The sequence below is a fragment of the Saccopteryx leptura genome, chromosome 4 (genome assembly GCF_036850995.1).
Source record: "Saccopteryx leptura isolate mSacLep1 chromosome 4, mSacLep1_pri_phased_curated, whole genome shotgun sequence".
Taxonomy (NCBI): Eukaryota; Metazoa; Chordata; class Mammalia; order Chiroptera; family Emballonuridae; genus Saccopteryx; species Saccopteryx leptura.
In genome coordinates, this window is record NC_089506.1 from 53,144,485 (window position 1) to 53,165,388 (window position 20,904).

Here is a 20,904-nt window from a genome sequence, read left to right on the forward strand (position 1 = left end):
GATAACAGCCATCTATGAGAAACCCACAGCCAACATCATACTCAATGGGCAAAAATTAAAAGCAATCCCCTTAAGATCAGGAACAAGGCAGGGGTGCCCCCTTTCACCACTGTTATTCAACATAGTCCTGGAAGTCCTAGCCACAGCAATCAGACAAGAAGAAGAAATACAAGGCATTCAAGTTGGAAAAGAAGTAAAACTATCATTATTTGCAGATGATATGATATTGTATATAGAAAATCCTAAAGTCTCAGTCAAGAAACTACTGGACCTGATAAATGAATTCAGAAAGGTGGCAGGATATAAAATTAATACTCAGAAATCAGAGGCATTTCTATACACCAACAATGAACAATCAGAAAGAGAAATTAAGGAAACAATCCCCTTCACTATTACAACCAAAAAAATAAAGTACCTAGGAGTACATTTAACCAAGGAGACTAAAGACTTGTACTCGGAAAATTATAAAACATTGATAAAAGAAATCAAGGAAGATACAAACAAGTGGAAACATATACCATGCTCATGGTTAGGAAAAATAAACATCATTAAAATGTCTATATTACCCAAAGTAATTTATAAATTCAATGCAATACCAATTAAAATACCAGTGACATACTTTAAAGATATAGATCACATATTCCAAAAATTTATATGGAACCAAAAGAAAACACGAAAAGCCTCAGCAATATTAAAAAAGAAGAATAAAGGGGGAGGTATCACACTTTCTGATATCAAGCTATACTACAAGGCCATTGTACTCAAAACAACCTGGTACTGGCATAAGAACAGGCACATAGATCAATGGAACAGAACAGAGAACCCAGAAATAAACCCACAGCTCTATGGACAACTAATATTTGACAAAGAGGTAAGGAAATACAATGGAGTAAAAACAGTCTCTTCAACAAATGGTGTTGGGAGAACTGGACAGCAACATGCAAAAAGATAAAACTAGACCACCAACTTACACCATTCACAAAAATAAACTCAAAATGGATAAAAAAAACTTAAATGTAAGGCGTGAAACCATAAGCATCTTAGAAGAAAACATATGCAGTAAGCTCTCCAACATCTCTCGCAGCGATATATTTGCTGATTTATCTCCACAGGCAAGGGAAATAAAAGACAGGATAAACAAATGGGACTATATCAAACTAAAAAGCTTTTGCACGGCCAAAGACAATAAGAACAGAATAAAAAGACAAACTACACAATGGGAGAACATATTTGACAGTATGTCTGATAAGGGGTTAATAACCAAAATTTAAAAGGACTTGTAAATCTCAACACCAGAAAGACAAACAATCCAATCAAAAAATGGGCAAAAGAAATGAATAGACACTTCTCCAAAGAGGATATACAGATGGCCAATAGGCATATGAAAAAATGCTCAACATCATTAATCATTAGAGAAATGCAAATTAAAACCACAATGAGATATCACCTCACACCGGTTAGAATGGCGCTCATCAACAAAACAACACAGAATAAGTGCTGGCGAGGATGTGGAGAAAAGGGAACGAACACTCCTGCATTGCTGGTGGGAATGCAGACTGGTGCAGCCTCTGTGGAAAACAGTATGGAGATTCCTCAAAAAATTGAAAATTGAACTGCCTTTTGACCCAGCCATCCCACTTTTAGGAATATACCCCAAGAACACCATAGAATGGTTCCAGAAGGAGAAAATGCACCCCCATGTTATAGCAGCATTGTTCACAATATGCGAAGATCTGGAAACAGCCCAAGTGTCCGTCAGAGGACGAGTGGATTAAAAAGCTTTGTGTACATATATACTTGGAATACTACTCAGCCATAAGAAATGATTGACATCGATCATTTACAATAACATGGATGGACTTTGATAACATTATACCGAGGTGAAATAAGTAAATCAGAAAAAAACTAAGAACTATATGAACCAATGCATAGATGGGACATAAAAATGAGACTCAGTAGACATGGAAAAAATGTGATGTAACAGGAGGTGGGGGTGGAGGGGTGTGGGGAAGGGGCGAGGAAGAAGAGGGAGGGAGTGGGGGGAGGTAGGGGGGCACAAAGAAAAACCAGATAGAAGGTGACTGGAGGACGATTTGACTTTGAGTGAGGAGTATGCAGCATAATCAAAGGTCAAAATAATCTGGAGATGTTTTCTGGGAACATATGTACCCTGATTTATCAATATCACTGCATTAAAATTAATAAAAATAAGATAAAAAAAAGAATTGGGGAAAAGTGAGAGACCCATTTCTTCAAGCTACCACAGATAAAATATTTCTGCTTCAGTAACAGTTTTTTAAAAATTGTCACAAATTAATGAAATAGTTGCCACATTTTATTATAATAATATAAGGTACAGGTTGGGCAATAGTATGTTTATAGTTTGTATGAAAAATAATACAATAATTAATAAATAAAAATATAAGAATAAACTTGTTTCACATACCCACAACTGTAAACCTAATATTGCCCCACCCTATATTAGTGAATTTTGATAGTCAGTTATAGACAATGGAAACCCAGAAATAACATTACTTTTTCTCTCTAACAATTACTTTGGGAAGAAATAAAGCTTTTTAGAATAGTTTTAAAGTATACGGTTACCTTTGGTTTTGTCATTTTAAGAAATAAACAGGAAAAAATACTCCCACTGTACCTAGTACCTGGCATTTTGACTATACATATGGAAAAATTACCCTATTTCTTTTTTGTCGTTGTCTAGTTTATTTCTTACACTGTTATCATTATTAGTGGTAACAAATATTGTAGTTCTGTTCATCTTATTTCTAGAACTTTGTTTTTCTCTCTTTTTTTAAAATTGACAAAATATTCAGACATTAATTTGTCACCTGCTGTGAACCAACATTCTTCTAGGTCAGTGGTAGTCAACCTGGTCTCTACCGCCCACTAGTGGGCATTCTAGCTTTCTTGTTGGGCAGTAGTGGAGCAACCAAAGTATAAATAAAAAGATAGATTTAACTATAGTAAGTTGTTTTATAAAGATTTATTCTGCCAAAATTAGCGAAAATCCAACATAAAGTACTTGGTAAGTAATTATTATTATATGCTTTAACTTGCTATAACTCTGCTTTATAAATTTTATAAAGTAAAGTTACTTCCCTACTTTATAAATCACCATTACTGTGGAACCGGTGGGCAGTTAGAAAATTTTACTACTAACAGAGATACAAAAGTGGGTGGTAGGTATAAAAAGGTTGACTACCCCCGTTCTAGTTTCTGAGAGAACCGTAGTGAACAAGCATGTTTTCTTGGTGTTTACATTTTGGTGGGCAGTCAGATAACAAATAGTATCCTTACTGATAAGGTGTCATTTGGACAGAAAACCAAAGGAGGTGAAGGAACAAGCCATGTCTGGAAGAGGAATTTCTGGGTAGGCCTTGAGAAGAGATCATGACTGTGTGTTTTAGAAATAGCAGTATATTGAGTGGAGGAGTCAGGAGAGAAGCTCCGAGAAGTTGCTGAGGTTCCTGTCATGAGTTGTAAAGTTCATAGTTCTGGACAGGAGGTTAACTTGATCTGACCTATGTTTTATTTGGATCTCTAGTGACTGTTACATTGAGAATAGACTATAGGGCTCAGGAAACATGGTAGGACATAATTGCTATGGTCCAAATGAGAGATGATGAGAACTTTTACCAGAATGGCTGTGGTGGAAATAGTGAAAAGTGGATATGGGATATATTTTAGAGGAAAGTGAACAGTAATGGCTGACAGATGTGATGCGGGGTGGGGAACTAAATAACTAGCAGAATGAAGTTGTCGTGTATTCAGGTAAGAAAGACTACAGAAGGATTGGCAGTTCAGATGTGGAAAGGGAAAGATAAAGATTTCAGTTCTGCCTGACCTGTGATGGCACAGTGGATAAAGCGTCAACCTGGAATGCTGAGGTCACCAGTTCAAATCCTGCACTTGTCTGGTCAAGGCACATATGGGAGTTGATGCTTCCTGCTCCTTACCCCTTCTCTCTCTCTGTCTTTCTCTCTCTCTCTCTTTCTCACTCTCTCCTCTCTAAAATGAATAAATTTTAAAAAAAAATTAGAAAAAGAAAAGATTTCAGTTCTGAACATATTAAGAGTTTATTATTCAGTTCTGGATATCAAAGTAGGCTAATTGAGTTGACAAGTGAACATATGACCTGAATTTAGGGGAGAAGTTGGGGCTAGAGATAGTGTTACGTCAAGTTATGTTGACTTTTTATATAAATAGAAAATTGTGGTTATGATTATTATTTATTTGTACAACCATGGTTTGAATAAAAATGTATAATATATCTGAAAATAAGTTCCATGGTTTATGAACTATAAAGCAATACTTACGACTCTATCTCAGAGTAGTGGTATAAAGCACAATAATCACAGCAATTACGGCAAATAGTTATCATTCTGAATCAAATAGTTTAATGCTTGAAATAATTCTGACATTTTAAAAATGAATCTTCATTCTGAACCTGCCAAATGTTTACATTAGAATTGGAACATATTCAAAGTTAAAATTATGAATAATCAAGCATGACCAGGCTGTGACAGTGAATAGAGCTTCCTGGGACGCTGGGGACCCAGGTTCAAAACCCAGGGTTGCCAGTTTGAGTGCAGGCTAATTCGGCTTGAGCACAGGCTCACCAGCCTGAGCGCAGGGTCGCCGGCTTGAGCGTGGGATCATAGACATGACCCTATGGTTGCTGGCTTGAGCCCAAGGTCGTTGGTTTGAGCAAAGGGTCACTGGCTCAGCTGTAGCCCCCCCCCCAGGTCAAGGCACATATGAGAAAGCAACCAATGAACAACTATGAATTGATAGTTCTCATCTCTCTCCCTTCCTGTCTTTCTGTCTGTCTCTCTCTTTTGCTAAAAATATATATATATGAATAATAAAACTAAGAACCAATGATACTGTTTTTAATTTTAATTTTAATTAACAGTTGGCATTTAATATTAGTTTCAGATGTACAGCATAGTATATAGTTAGACATTTATATAACTTATGAAGTGATCTCCTCAATCCATCTTCTTCCCACCTGACACCATACACAGTTTTTACAGTACTGTTGACTGCTTTCCCTATGCTGTACTTTATGTGCCTGTGACTGTTGTGTAGATACCAATTTGTACTTCTAAATCTCTTCACTTTTTCACTCAGCCTTCCAACCCCCACCCAACCCCTTCTCATCTGGCAACCAACAATGATATTTTCTTACTGGGTGCTGAAGAATTAAAAATTTGATATTATAATATCAAATAAAACCCTAAATAATACTGTTGCTATAATTATAATAAGTTTATTTTTATTATACTACATATTTACAAACCACTGAGAGACATGGGTAGTAGAGCATAGGGAAACAAGGCCTTTTTTTTTAATCAAGTATATTTTTATTTTTATTTATTGATTTTTTAGATGGAGGAGAGAGAGAGAAAGAAAGAGAGAGACAGGGAGAGAGAGGGGAAAAGCGGGAAGCATCAACTTGTAGTAGTTGCCCGTATGTGCCTTGACCCGGCAAGCCCAGGGTTTTGAACCAATGACCTCAGCATTCCAGGCTGACACTTTATCCACTGCACCACCACAGGTCAGGCACCTTTTATTTTCTTAAAGTAGACAAATCTAGTTGCACTATCAATTATATATAGCCTCTGTGAGACGTGGTTTCTTGGTTTGCACAATGGGAATGGTAATAGTATGATTTATAGCATCAGATTAAATATACTTTATACATAAAGCACATAGAACAGCCCCAGACACCAAGTAAATTTTCAATATTAACTCCTGTTTTCTCTTTAAATATTTGAAGGCTGTCAGGGGATACAGTGGATACATTTGTAGGTTAATCTATGTTACATTTGATGAGTCAGTATAGAATCAAGGCCAGCTGATCAAACTTCCGAGTGGTGAGACAAACTTCCAAGTGGTGAGAGACTTTTAGCTCAGTATGTAAATAAACACTCTGAGTTTTCTAGAGTTTTAATAAGCTGTCAAAGGAGGTAATATATTTTTGTTACAGCAATTATTCTGTGTAACTAAAAAAAAATCACATTTCTAAAATGTTGTAAAGATTTAAGCACCAGGTAGGTTTCAGTCTTCCAATACATGTTTAATGTTCCTTTTTCCATCATGGATATAATGTGATTGACACAGAAAAATCAAGTTTCTCCTAGGTCCATGATGGCGAACCTTTTTATAAAAACCACCCACTTTTGCAGTGCTGGTCATCCTGGTCCTTCCCGCCCACTAGTGGGCGGTCCAGCTTTCATGGTAGTGTAGCAACCAAACCGCACCGCGATTGGCCCACTATGAAAGCTGGAACACCTACTAGTGGGTAGGAGGGACCAGTTTGACCAGCACTGCAAAAGTGGGCGGTTTTTTTTTTTGTCTTTATTTTTTATTTATTTATTTATTACAGAGACAGAGAGTGAGTCAGAGCGAGGGATAGACACAGACAGACAGACAGGAACAGAGAGAGATGAGAAGCATCAATCATTAGTTTTTCATTGCATGTTGCAACACCTTAGTTGTTCATTGATTGCTTTCTCATATGTGCCTTGTCCACGGCCCTTCAGCAGACGGAGTAAACCCTTGTTGGACCCAGCGACCTTGGATTCAAGCTGGTGGGCTTTTTGCTCAAACCAGATGAGCCCACGTTCAAGCTGGCGACCTCGGGGTCTCAAACCTGGGTCCTCTGCATCCCAGTCTGACGCTCTATCCACTGCGCCACCGCCTGGTCAGGCAAAAGTGGGCGGTTTTTATAAAAAAAGTTCGCCATCACAGTCCTAGGTATTTAGTATTTTAGTATATGTACTGCCGAAGCGAGCATGGTATTTGAGGTTGGACTTACACAGCTAATAGAGTCAGTTCTCTGGTCAATTTAATCAATAAAAATAGACCTCTTGTTAATTCCTTAAGAAAATAATTTGAGGTTTTATCTCCTTATTCTGAGCTATTAACAAAACTACTTGAGTCACAAGAGAGGCTATAGATAAAATTTCAACAGTTTTTCAGGCCTCTCCTATTCATAGTCCAAAAAATATAACATTGAAAGTGCTTAAAAATGTTATATCGCCTGAGTAGGTGGTGGTACAGTGGATGGAGCATTGGCCTGGAACACTGAGGACCCTGGTTTGAGACCCTGAGGTCACCAGTTTGGTGCGGGCTCACAAGCTTGAGCATGGGGTTGCAGCTGGAACTTGGGATCATAAACATGACCCCATGGTCGCTGCCTTGAGCCCAAGGTCTCTGGCTTGAGCAAAGGTCACTGGCTTAGCTCGAAACCCACTCCCCCTACCCCAGCTCAAGGCACATATGAGAAAGTATTCAATGAACAACTAAAGGGCTGCAACTATGAGTTGATAATGGCACATATGAGAATGTAATCAATGAACAACTAAAGGGCTGCAACTATGAGTTGATAATGTTCACCTCTCTCCCCTCCTATCTGGCTATCCCTGTCTGTCCATCTCTTTCTCTCTCTCTCTCTCTCTCTCTCTCATACACACACACACACACACACACACACACACACACACACACACACACATACACACACACACAAGATATATCTGAGGTAATGAAATGTTTATATGTGTACTTTTAGTTTTATAGTGCTCTTTTTCTTTTAATAACCATGTTTTATGTTTAAGGTGGCTCAGTTGGTTAGAGTGGCCTTCCATCATGCCAAGGTTGCAGGTTCAATCCCAGGTCACAGCACATACAAGAATCAACCAGTTATGGCATGAATAAGTGGAACAACAAATTGATGTTTTTCTCTGTCTCTGTCCCTTCCTCTCTCTTTCAAAATAAATTTTGAAAATAAAGGTGAAACATGATACTATCTGTGACATGAACAAATGCAAAAGACTCAGGAACTATATACTTCATTAAGTTTTAGAAATTATTAACTGCAGAAACTGATGAAAGGGAAATGAGAAAATCTGCTGCAACCATTTTGTTCTAGTGTTTTTACTAAGAAAAAATATTCTGCTTGACATATTGCTTGATTGTCACTAAGTACAATTGTTAAATGCATAAGACTGTCTCAGGCCCATCTTCTACATCAGGGTTTGTGTTCATAATAGTGTGATGACTGTGTGTATTAATTTCCTCAAAACAATGCTCATGGTAGTCGAGTTGGTGGTAGTTGTGATGGAATAGCCATCCTGAGAAATTAGGTATGTAGCAATTTGACAATTTTTCCTTCTGTACTTACTGGTTTAAAGCTAATCTGCATGACCTTGCTGTTCTCCAAACCTCTTATACATCAGTTAGATGAAGATTGGTTGGTATTATTAAGTAATTATGTGATTTGGCTCTTGGTTTTTGCTTTTTTATGCCTTGTTTACATACTCATATCTACCTCATATGGACTAAATTTATAGATAAAATAAAATTAAAAACATTTATGAAATTTAGACAATTGCTTTCTTCATTTATCATACTTGAGAATGAAAAGTCTTAGGTTTTTCAAAGCATTATGTTTCAAAGGAAAACTTTCAAATGGAAAATAATTTGCTACTTTCTGTTACTTTGATTTTTCAGGTTTATGCAAATATTATTTGTAATATGAAAGTGAGAAAATAAATATTTCTCTTCTTTTAATCCCAGTGGATTTAGTCAATGGTGGGATTAATGTTCACCATCTATTATATTTAGTCTCTAATCAATTTTTTTAAAGAAATATATTTTTCATGAGAAAATATTTAATGAAATAATGGGTATCTTCTAGAAGATATACAATAATTGCTTTTATCTTAAGTTCTTAGGACGTGTAGATGAAAATTTCTATGCAGAAGATTTCTCTTTGTTGGAAAAAATAACACTCACTAAATTAGCAGAGGAAATTAAAGGCATTGTTGAAAATATGGCAATCGACTCAAAGAAGTAAGTACTTAAAGTCAGTCATAAGAGCAATGGGCCCTGGCCAATTGGCTCAGTGGTAGAATGTCGGCCTGGCTTGTGGAAATTCTGGGTTCAATTCCTAGTCAGGGCACACAGGAGAAGAGACCGTCTGCTACTCTATCCCTCCCCCTTCTCTCCTCTTTCTTCCCTTCCCACAGCCATGGCTCAGTTGGTTCAATCACATCAGCTTTGGCCACTCAGGATGGCTCCATGGAGCCTCCATTGCAAGCATGGCCACAGATGGGCAGAGCATCATCCCCAGACAGTAGTTGATGAGTGGATCCTGGTCAGGACACATGCAGGAGTCTATCTTTCTATCTCCCCTCCTCTCACTTGGAAAAGAAAAAATAAAACATAAGAGAAATTAATTTTAGGGTTTTGTATTTTCCATCTCATTTATTATTTTTAAGATTAAAAAATTTTTCAAATATATGTACAAGTTAAGATATAACAAAAGACATATAAAGAATAGAAAGAAGTAATAAAAGATATCCATTTACTCACTATCACCAAACCATAGATGTTAATATTTTCTATTATTTGTCCTGGATTTTACTCTTTCTCCCACCTGTTTCAATCTCCTTTCCCAAGACATAACTATTTTCCTAAAGATTGTATATGTGACTCCCATATTTGTGTTTTTACTTTTGCTTTATATCTAAATACGTATATCAGTGTTTATTGTGTTGGATCCTTAAATTTTTTAGAGAAATACTGTTATACTGTAGACTCTTTTTGCCGTCTATTTCCATAAAAGCTTTATTCACGTTCATTGATATAGAGCTTGCTCATTCGTTTTAATTCCTTTTAGTATTTCATTTTATGAATATACTGAAGTCCATTTATATCATCCATTACTGAGATACAGTTAACTTGACTTTAGTTTTTTACTACTACAGAAATGCTCTAATGAACCTGCTTTAATGTCTCCTTGTGCAATGTTTGAGTTTAGAGGATTGTTGTTATTGAGTTGTGGAATATACTTATTTTCAGCTTTACCAGGTATTACTAAATTCTGTCATTTAAAGTAGTTGTAATAATCAGTACTTGAGTTCCTGTTTTTCCAAGTCCTCACCAATACTTGTTGATGTTATCTGATTTATTAATTTTTCCTGATAAGATGTGAAATTGTATCTTGTTTTAATTTACATTTCTTTGAGCTATACTATAGTTGAGTATCTTCTGATATTTTTATTCATGTTTGTTCTATTTTTTATTTTTTGCATCATCAAAATACTGAATTTTTCTTTGTTTCGTATTTCACTTACAAAAAGAAATTTGTTAAATACTATCTCTAGGATTGTGGATTTATCATTTAACTCTTGTACTCTCATCAATTTTTGTTTTAAATATTTTGACCTATAATTTATGTATACCCCAATTCAGAAGTATCTTTCTAGTGAATTATTCCTCTCATCATTATATAAATTACCCTTTTTCTAATAATGGTTTTGGCTTAAAGTCTATGGGGTCTGATGTTTTGGATAATAGTTTTTTGTTGTATCTTTTTTTATTATTTGTTTCATTATATCTACGCACCTTATAGTATATGGCTTAGTATTAGGGGTGATTATCTTTCCAGAACTGTTCTTAATATTTTTTTAGGTGAAAAGAGAGGAGATAGTGAGGCAAACTCCCACATGCACCTGGACCAGGATCCACCTGGCAACCCTATCTAGGGCCAATGCTTGAGTACCAGGCTATTTTTAGCGCCTACGGCTGATGCGCTGGGACTAACCAAGCTATTCTCAGAGCTTGGGGCCACACTCTAAACAGTCAAACTATTGGCTGGGGGAGAGGAAGAGAGAGAGAAGGGGAAGAAGGAGGGGGAGAGAAGCAGATGGTTGCTTCTCCTGTGTGCCCTGCCTAGGAATTGAACCCAGGACATCCATATGCTGGGCAGACACTCTATCCACTGACCCACTCCAGGACCTTATTCTTACTCTTAAATACAGAATTCTGACCCCGATGAAACTGATGTCTTACTTTGTCCTTTAAGAAATGATATATTTTTAAAAAATTCATCATTTAGGAAATAATATTAAAAGGAAATTATGAATGTATATAAAGGAGTAAAGTAAGGGCTTTTCTACAGTGAAGAGAAACATCCATAGTTACATTCAAATGCAATAAAAAAAAAGAAAGCTCTAAAAATCAAAAACATATATATAATTTTAGTAGGACCAGTATATGTTGAAAGGCATATAATTCAGTAATTATATGTTGAATGTTACAAATATAATGTTAAAATTTCAGAGCTAATCTTTTTAAGTTGTTTAATTAAAATATATATAATTATAGTTTTATGTAGGTTTGGGAAGCTATTTTAGCCACTTTATTTATTTATTTATATTTTTAAGTGAGAAGAGAGAAAATATAGATACAGACTCCTACATATGCCCCAACTGGGATCTACCCAGCAACCCCCATCTAGGGCTGATGCTTGAATCAGCCGAGCTCTCCACAAACCTGAGGCTGACACTCGAACCAATCAAGCCACTGGCTACAGGAGGCGAAGAAGGAGAGAAGGGATAGAGGAAGGGGGAAGAAGCAGATGGTTACTTCTCTTGTGTGCCCTGACTCTGAATCGAACCCAGGATGGCCATAATCCGGGCCAGTGCTCTATCCACTGAGCCAATCAGCCAGGGCCTATCTTAGCCACTTTAAAGCTGCATTTTAAAATCAATAGCATTAAACTATAACAGCATCCCCTCTAATTATCTTAAGTTGTTAGATGCACAGAAATAGTGCTAACAAGTTGTGTTTTAATTAGAATAAATTCCAAGTCACTTACATCTGAACATACATTAAATGTATGCCTCCTTATCACACTTTTCAAGAGTTACTTAATGAGGAAGGTCTAAGTCTGAATGCCAAGAACAGAATCTTTGGAACCATTATCTCTAGGAGCACTTAAAATCTCTAATGGAGTGATTGCAACTTGTTCTGTTCTGAAAGATATCATATCTTCAGTTCTAAAGCATTAGGTCCTGAGTTTCTAGTACCTTTTACCTTCTTTCATTCAGTACTTTTCAAAAAGAGAGAAAACTATTTTGGATATCCAGCTGAAAATTCAGAATTCAGCAGAGAATTTAAGAAAAGGTTGTTAGGGGCCTCGGAGACTTTCCTGTTCTCAACCTTCACTCCTCTCTGTACATATGTTCTAGTTAAGCAGTCAGCCCAGTTTCAGAAGCATGGGAGCATGTCTGACAATAAATATTTCCTCAATTGTGCTTACAATTTTATATATTAGAGATTATATGGCTAATAAATACCTTTGAGTTTAGGAATTTAGATTATGATTTTTAATGTAATTTTAAAATTTTTATTGAATTTATTGTGATGACATTGGTTAATAAAATTATATAGGTTTCAGGTGTACAATTCTATAATACATCATCTGTATATTGTATTGTGTGTTCACCACCCCAAGTCAGCACTCCTTCCATCACCATCTATCCCCCTTCACCCTCTTCTACCTCCCCTGACCCCCTTCCCTCTGACAATTGCCATAATGTTATCTGTGTCTAAGAGGTGGGGTTTTTTCTTTTGCTTAATCTTTTCACACAGCCCCCCAACCCCCATCCACTCTGACAGCTGTCAGTCAAATTATCTTGATCAATTAATTTATTTAATATATGCTTAAGTGGCCATTAAATGCAGTGCTCTGAAAAATATGGTAGGTGTTATGAATAGAAACTTACTTTAACATAAAATCCTGCATTTCATGAACTTATATAAAAGATGATATAGTAGAGAGAAATTGACTGGATTCTTGATTACTCTCTTTTTTCTTTCTTTTTCTTTTTTTTTAAGAAAGACTTCTGTATATTTCAGCCAACACATTTTATACCAACATATCATTGAACACTTTCTCTATCATGGTTTTCAAATTTGTTATATTTAATCTAGGTATTTGTTTTGTGCATTCTTAGTTTTCAAACTAATTAAAAACCATAGAAATCTGGGCTTCTTAACTATATTAAAAATTCTTTGAAAGTAGATATCCTGTTATTTACTTTTTGTGCTTTATGCTCTTCTTCCTTTGCTGTGTGGGCCCCAATGCTTGGATACATAACCGGTACTCAGCAAATAATGAGTGAATGGAATGATTCACCATATTTTTATGACTATGCTGAAAAATACTATTTTAAAAGTGTTTAAATATTATATCAATGATTTTAAAAAGTAGGATAATTTTAAAAGAAAATCACCTTACTTTAAAGTTCTACTTACAAGTTCTACTTATGAGTCTTGATGAAAAATCATTTATATGAAATTTATCCTTTGGGAGTATTTTAAATTAAATTCCCCTTTTTAAGGGTATTAATTATGACAAAATTTGGACATTATCTTCCTGAAAATCTCAACATTCTTTGTCTTATTTATCTAGCAGGAGTGACCTTGTTATGAAAGTTGATAGCCTCGTTTCCTCTTTGCCTGTACGTGAATCTCGTTATGATGTTACATTTTTAAAAGAAAATCACAGGTAAGGATGTAATAGTGCTGTGTTTCTCCTGTAACTGAATCCTGTACTCAGTTATGGTTTCAATTTGTATTCATAATATAGCAATATTATAGAACTAAAAGTTCTATGTTAGAGAATAGTATTTGACAAGAGTAGAAAAAGAAATTCCTGTTAATTATGTATTCCAGTAAATAAAAGATGATATATATAGGATATATGTAGAATTTCAAGTGAGTTATATCAAGTATGATTTGTCTTTTCTTTCATATTTCAGATCATTCAGAGTATTTGCAGTATCTTGGTATAATTATTATAAATAATATCTTTGTATTCTCAGTTACTAAAGAATTCTGATTAATAAAGTGTAGACATGTATAATAGCATGTCCCAAAATGTGATCTATGGAGCAGTACCCTGAGATGTTGACAGTTATATTCTGAGGAAAAATCTGTTCTCTGGTCAAGTACGAGACCACCGCATCCCTTTGGAGGAGGAGGGATGAGATTTTCAGTGTTCATCAATATATTAATGGTTATGAGATGTATAGTTTAAAAAAAAAACAAAAGTTCATTTTAGTTAATTCAGCAGTTGGGTAATTTGTTTTTCCATGGAACGTTTTTTTTGTTGTTGTTAAAAACTTACTGTTTCTGCCCTAGCTGGTTAGCTCAGTTGGTTAAGAGCATGGTCCTGAAACAAGGTAGCAGGTTTGATCCCCAGTCAGGACAGACACGGGAAGCAACCAAGAAATGCATGACTGAGTGAAACAACAAATTCTTCCGTTTCCCCTCCCCTCTCTCTCCCTTCCTCTGCCCCTCTACAGATAATAATAGTTAAGCCCTGGCCAGATAGCTCTGGAGTGTCATCCCAGAGCATGGTTGCCCATTTGATTCCCTGGTTAGGGCTCATACAGGAGCAGCTTGATAGTCCTTTCTCCCCTCTCTCCCTGCCTCTCAAACAAAACAAAACTTATTGTTTCATAAAAATCGGGTTTCTGAATGAAGATAGCCATCAGAGAAACAATTTTAGAATAGTACACTAGGTTAGAACTTCACTTTGAAATTTGAAATAAAAATCATCAAGCTCCACCTACATACATAAAATTATCTGTCTCCAGGAGAGAACTTTTTCTGTTGTTTTTAATTAAAGACCACTTAGAATTGGGGGAAAATCAATTAAACATTATGCAACTAAATTATAGACATGTTTTATTATGATGATCTTTTTGTAATCACTGCTCCTATAAAACTAAATTGAGACAAATTATCATAAACTTAAATGACTGACACAAGTTTTCTGATTTTATGGTAGATGCTATCTTGCTATCTTATGTTGCTTTAATTTGCTAATAGAAAATAAAACTCGCTTTAGCTGTAGGAAGTCTATTTTTTGAGGTGTCTTCATACATGTATTATTCTCAGAAGAAATTACTTTCTAAAGAAAAATTATCTGGCACTGTTGGGAGTGAAGTTTTTATTTATTTATTTGTTTGTTTGTTTATTTAATATAACTGAGATTCAGTACTTTCCTGTATTTTAAACACACCCAATAGAATTTTTTTACAGAGTTTTTTGACTTCTTAAATACTATGTGCTGAAATAATTCACAAATTATTAAAACTATCATAAATGTTAGTCACTATACTGTTCCCATTAAGTTATATTATATTTAGGAATTTTGTTATGTTTGGAACTCTTTACTCTTAAATTAAATGTCTGAAACTTTTGGTAGTTTATAGTTGTTGTAGTCTCTGCCTTTTTTTTTTCTAGCTTTTATGTCTATCACTGTCCTGCTGCTTTTAAGCCCACTGCCTTATTTTATATAGAGGGATAGCTGTAGTCTGACTTTGTGACAGTGGTTTACAATTCCCCAATTCTTTTCTGTTCATTTATGGAAATCGGAATTCTGATTCATACAACTTTACGTGATTGGTAGTAGTTTGAGAGAAAAAACTTAAAGGGGCGGTAAACAGATGCCTACCTTAGCCATAACATCTTATAAAGCATATAGAAAACAAGCATTAAATTTGAAAATATTTCACCAAGAGAACTAGAGGAATTAACCATTATAGATGGTCTCTTTGATTTAAAACATTTTATTTGTAGCTCTTAATTTCTAGCAGTAATTATCCAACAGCAGCTGTTCTCTGGCTCTACCATTCCTATTTTAACATAATTAAATCATATCGATTGCATATAAAATAAAATGTCTTTCATTTCCCCGTATTGAGAGAACCAATGTTTGAAGTGAATTTTACATCACCTCTTATTTAATTGCTAAGTAATTAAATATTTCACTGTGAAAGATCTAGATATATACAGTCTTTCTATTCTAAAGACCTATATTCCTGTAATTTTTCAGGTATATATTGAGTTGGTAATCTTTTTTTCCTTTGTAATATGTAAAACACTTAATTTATACATCTCAAAAAGAAACTGATTTTCATAGTAAAACAATAATTCAACAGGAATATTCTGTGCTTTTAATTAAATATATACTTTTAACTTTTAATTGTATTAACTATAGAATTGATTTTCCTCTGTTGGGCTTTTCTGTGCTTTTAATTATTTTCTAACATTTACCTTCCAATATTAGTTTATAGTCTAACATAGAATTTAGATCAATGAAAGACAAAATGGAAAGGACAGAGGGGAGGAAGCATTGGGAGTTTAGGGTAAAATAAAGTATGCTAAATCTGGGCTGGCGGGTTCCCTTAACTTTTCTGTTATAATATGTTGGGAGGTTTAAAATACTAAATTTAAAAAGAGTATTGAATAGTTAATTACCATTCTCAAATCTGAAAAAGTATATTCAACTAACACCAAAGCATCTTGATTTCATTTTTTACATTGTGAAATCCAGGAGAATTTGGGGGACTTAGAATTATCAGTTTTCACTATAATAGTATAATAGTTCTTTGATAAGTTTTTAAAAAGTCATTAATAAAAGCTTTCTTTCATTCTCTCTAATTCCTTGCAGTTTTCTAATTTACTGAATACAAATTTTAGAGTTTTAAATTTGCATTTTCTTCTATGAAACAAGCAGGACTTTTTTTTAATCTATTGAGACAGGAAGCAATTTATCACAATGTATGTAGCTAAGATTAATTGGTAATGGAATAAATTTAACTGATTGTCTTTTACCTTATTTTTTATTTTCCTAGCATTTTAAAGATAAATCCTCAAGAGAATGATATGTTCTTCGATGTTATTGCTATTGTTGATCCGTTGACAAGAGAAGCACAGACGATGGCACAGTTATTGATCGTAAGATAATGTTTTAGTTATATATCTTATATGTATTTATCATATAGTACTTTTTAGAAATGTATAATTAATCTTTCCAAGTCCATTTTCAAGTATAAATATTTGTATTCTTGACTATCTATTTCACACATTTTAACTAAATTGTCATATTTAAATATATAAAATAAAATGATAGGGCTGTGCATGGAGTATTATGGCAGTAGCAAGGTTAGGTGTTGGTATGGACTTAATTGTTGTCTCCAGAAAAAGTCCATGTTATTAAGCCCTAACTCCAGTGTGACTGTATTTTGAAATAGGGCTGTAGGAGGCAATTGAGGTTAAATGAGGTCTTATAGGTTAGGCCCTAAGTTAATAGAGTTGATGGCCTTGTAAAAAGCGATCTCTTTCTTTCTCACTGACACAAAGAAGAGGTTATCTAAGCATAACTCAAAATGGCAGCAGCCTGCAAGCCTAGAAGAGAACTCGCACTAAAAACCAAATTGACCAACACCTGATTTAAAATAAATATCTGTTAACTAAGCTACCCTCTTGTGTAAGTCTGTGGTATTTTGTTATGGCAGCCCTAGCTAACGTCCTGCCTTCAAATGTGAAAATTGGCTTCTGGAAAAGCTGATGCCTGAGCTTAACTAGTTGAAGCTTAAAGTATAATAAGTAATGTTAGCCAAACAGATGAAGCTAAGGGAAAAGGGAACATGAAGGTTGCATGCAGTAGGCTTGGCCACTGTTACAAAGGCCACCAAGTGACAGTATCTTTAAGACTGAATTATATATATTTCCCTCATCTCAGTTCACATGTAAGTCACGTAAAGTTTCTCAGACAGCTCCATAGTGTTGAGGGACTCAGACACCTCCTGTCTGGTTCTTCAGTCATCTTCCTAAAGCATTTTCTATCTAGTGGTTTAAGATCAAGTTCCTAATGTCATCTCTGTATTTCTGCCTGCAGGAAGGGGAGAATAAGGGCCCAAACCCAAAGTTGGTCATATTCCATCCAGTCACATCTCACTGACTGGAATGTAGGTGGTTATCTGGATACACCTGTGCAAAAGGGAGAGTGGAGACACGCATATGTCTGAAATTTTTTTCACTAAGGAAGTAGGGATAATGTTAGGAGACCACCAGCAGATTCTGAAAGGACATTATATGGTTTATCATTTGAACAATTTTACATTGTAATTGTGATTCAGTTTTCAGTACATAAATTTGAATGAACTATGTACATTGGAAGGCTATATTTTCTAGGGATGTTCAAAATTTGGTGGGACTCCTAAGTGAAATTACTTAATGTTTTTTTTTTTAAAGACACATTGTAAAAATTCTCAGCAGTAGAAACTATTTGTTCTTTGACAGTTGGCTTTATTTTTAAAAACAAACAAAGGTAATTAGATATTAAGCCTGGTGAAAGGTGTAAGTGATTAAGCTGGGTCATACTGGTCTATAGTCTGTCGAGATTTCAAAATGCAGTTTCTCTCAGAAATTAGTTTGCCCTTCCAAATTAGTTTGTCCTATCAAGCCCATATCCTTTCTGTTCCATGTATCTGTTCTTTTCTTCTCCCTTTATCTTTATCCTTTGTTTTCTAGAATCTTTCAAATTCACTGACTTGTTGCCTATGTAGAGGTGGGGACTATCAAAATTAATAATTCTCATTTCTTTTATTCTTAACATCTTTTTAATTGAATTTAGTGGGGTGACATTAGTTGATACTTCTCCTACTTGTTATGCTCCTGGAAAATGAAAATAAAATAGAATATTTCATCTGTATGTAGCCAAGAACTTTATACATCTCTTACAAATAGTTCAAATAACAAAGGCTTGGGGCACCCTCACCATTGTTCTTTGACATCACCACTTTGTATTTGCTGGTCAAGATATTAATAATTATTTTACTTGTTCTTTAATACTAAGGCAATTTAGATACCATAAAAGAAAGTCATGTTAGGCAAAAGGTAGATAGCATAACCCTTGGGCAATGAAATTGACTGTTTGGATTCTAATCTTACCTCTTCCATGACTTATTATGTGGTCTTGGGCAAATTATCCAGTCCAGGTTTGTTTCCTCTCCAAAGCCTACTGTGAATGTGTTTTATCTTCTGCCCTCCTTTTCACCCCACCCCAACTTTAGTTCATTCGGTGTGTGGATCTTTCAGGCGCACTGTGAGCCCAACGGGTTCCTTTACTGCGGCGTAGTTGTTCCTGGCTTGGGGTTTTTTTTCTCTGCCAGACTATGGGATGGAGGAAAGCTCAGAATGTTTGGATTTTGTCTGAAAGGTACAGAGAGGGAAACCTGGATTGACTGGGTCTCCTTCTGCCGGGAGGAGCAGTGACAAAGAGGAGCAGATGGGGATATAACCCAAGTGGCCAGAGTACAGGTCACAACCAGTATTTTTTTGGTTTTTCTGTCGTTTTTCTGTCATAGTTTTATTGTATTTTTTTAAATTTTTCTTTTTTTAGTTTTTTTATTGTTAGGGTTTTTAACAACATCACTCTCAAATGCTATCAAAAAGAAGTATTGAATACCATGGCTACACAAGACAGAGATGTAGTTCAGAAGGAAAATGAAAAATCTCCAGAAAAAAATCTCAATCACATGGAAACCTTGGAATTAAATGATAGAGAATTCAAAATTGAAGTTCTGAAAATACTCAGTGAGATGCAAGAAGACACCAATAGGCAACTTAATTAGCTCAGAAAACAAAACGAGGCCCTGGCCTGTTGGTTCAGCAGTAGAGCATCGGCTGGCATGTGGAAGTCCCAGGTTCAATTCCCCCTCAGGGCATGCAGGAGAAGTGACCGTCTGCTTTTCCACCCCTTCTCTCTCTCTCTCTCTCTCTCTTGCTTGCTCTCTTTTTCTGTCTTCCCCTCCTGCAGCCATGGCTTGAATGGTTTGAACAAATTAGCCTTGGGTGCTGAGGATGGCTCCATGGCCTCACTTTAGACACTAAAATAGCTTGGTTGCTGAGCAGCAGAGCAGCTCCAGATGGGCAGAGCATCGCCCAGTAGGGGGCTTTTGGGTCAGTCTCTGTCAGGGCACAAGCAGAAGTTTGTCTCTCTGCCACCCCACCTCTCACCCACTCACATAATAAGAAAAGAAAAAGAATTCAAAGGTTTCCATGTGATTGAGATTTTTTTCTGGAGATTTTTCATTTTCTTTCTGAACTACATCTCTGTCTTATGTAGCCATGGTATTCAATACTTCCTTTTGATAGCATTTGAGAGTGATGTTGTTAAAAACCCTAGCAAGAAAAAAACTAAAAAAAGAAAAATTAAAAAAATACAATAAAAAAAATTAGAATTTAAGAAAACTATGACAAGAAAAAAAACGAAAAAGAGTTTGAAACTTTATAAACAGAGATGAAGAACTCAATACATGAATTGAAAACAGAGATAGCAAGTTTGGCTAATAGAACAAGCCAGATAAAGGAAAGAATCACTGACATCAAAGACTGGCAACTAGAGATGCTACAGAGAAGAGGAGAGAGACTCACAAATAAAATAAAAACTGGGAGAGCTCTGTAAGAATTGTCTGACTCCATCAGAAAGAGCAATATAAGAATAATGGGTATACAGTCGTCCCTCACCATATTGCAGTTCACTTTTCACTGGTTCACTATACCGTGGATTTTTAAATTGTATATATCTAATATTGTATCACGGACTTTTCACTATATAGCAAGATTTTGCAGTATATAGGCATTTTTATATATTTATTGTTTTAATTATTTTGTGGTAAAATAAGCAAAATAAGTTTGGAAAAGGTTAATAACAGTGTGGGAAAGGTTTATAAGAGTGTGGGGAGTGTTTATAAAGCATATATATATACATACATATACATATATAATAAAGTAAATATAAGGTTGCTACTTTGCAGATTTTTGCCTATTGTGGGTGGTTTTGGAACCTAACTCCTGTGATAGACGAGAGACCACAGTATCAGAAGAAGAGAGGGAGAAGTGACTGGAGAGCCTATTTAAACAAATAATTGATGAGAAATTCCCAAGCCTATGGAAAGAGTTAAAGCCTTGAATTCAAGAAACAAACAGAATACTGAATTACCTCAACCCAAACAGACCTACTCCAAGGCACATCATAATAAAATTCTCAGTAATCAATGACAAAATAGAATTCTCAAGGCACCTGGGAAAAGAAGAACATAACATGTAAAGGAAAGCCCATTAGGTTATCATCAGACTTCTCAGCAGAAACTCTACAAGGCAGAAGAGAATGGACAAAACATTCAAAGTACTGAAAGAGGAGTTACCAGCCAAGAATGCTAT

At 35.3% G+C, this 20,904-nt stretch overlaps 1 protein-coding gene across 3 annotated transcripts in view; it reads left to right on the top strand.

The window, feature by feature from the left end:
• The window catches only part of UGGT2 (UDP-glucose glycoprotein glucosyltransferase 2), a 231,789-nt gene that overhangs the window by 140,556 nt on the left and 70,329 nt on the right, over window positions 1-20,904 (top strand). For 2 of the 3 annotated variants that reach the window (XM_066380674.1, XM_066380676.1), the window contains 3 exons: window positions 8,759-8,883; window positions 13,295-13,390; window positions 16,530-16,632. In XM_066380674.1, the coding sequence (XP_066236771.1) occupies window positions 8,759-8,883; window positions 13,295-13,390; window positions 16,530-16,632 (324 nt within the window). The remainder of the gene's footprint in view (window positions 1-8,758; window positions 8,884-13,294; window positions 13,391-16,529; window positions 16,633-20,904) is intronic. The other variant, XM_066380675.1, reaches the window with a different exon arrangement.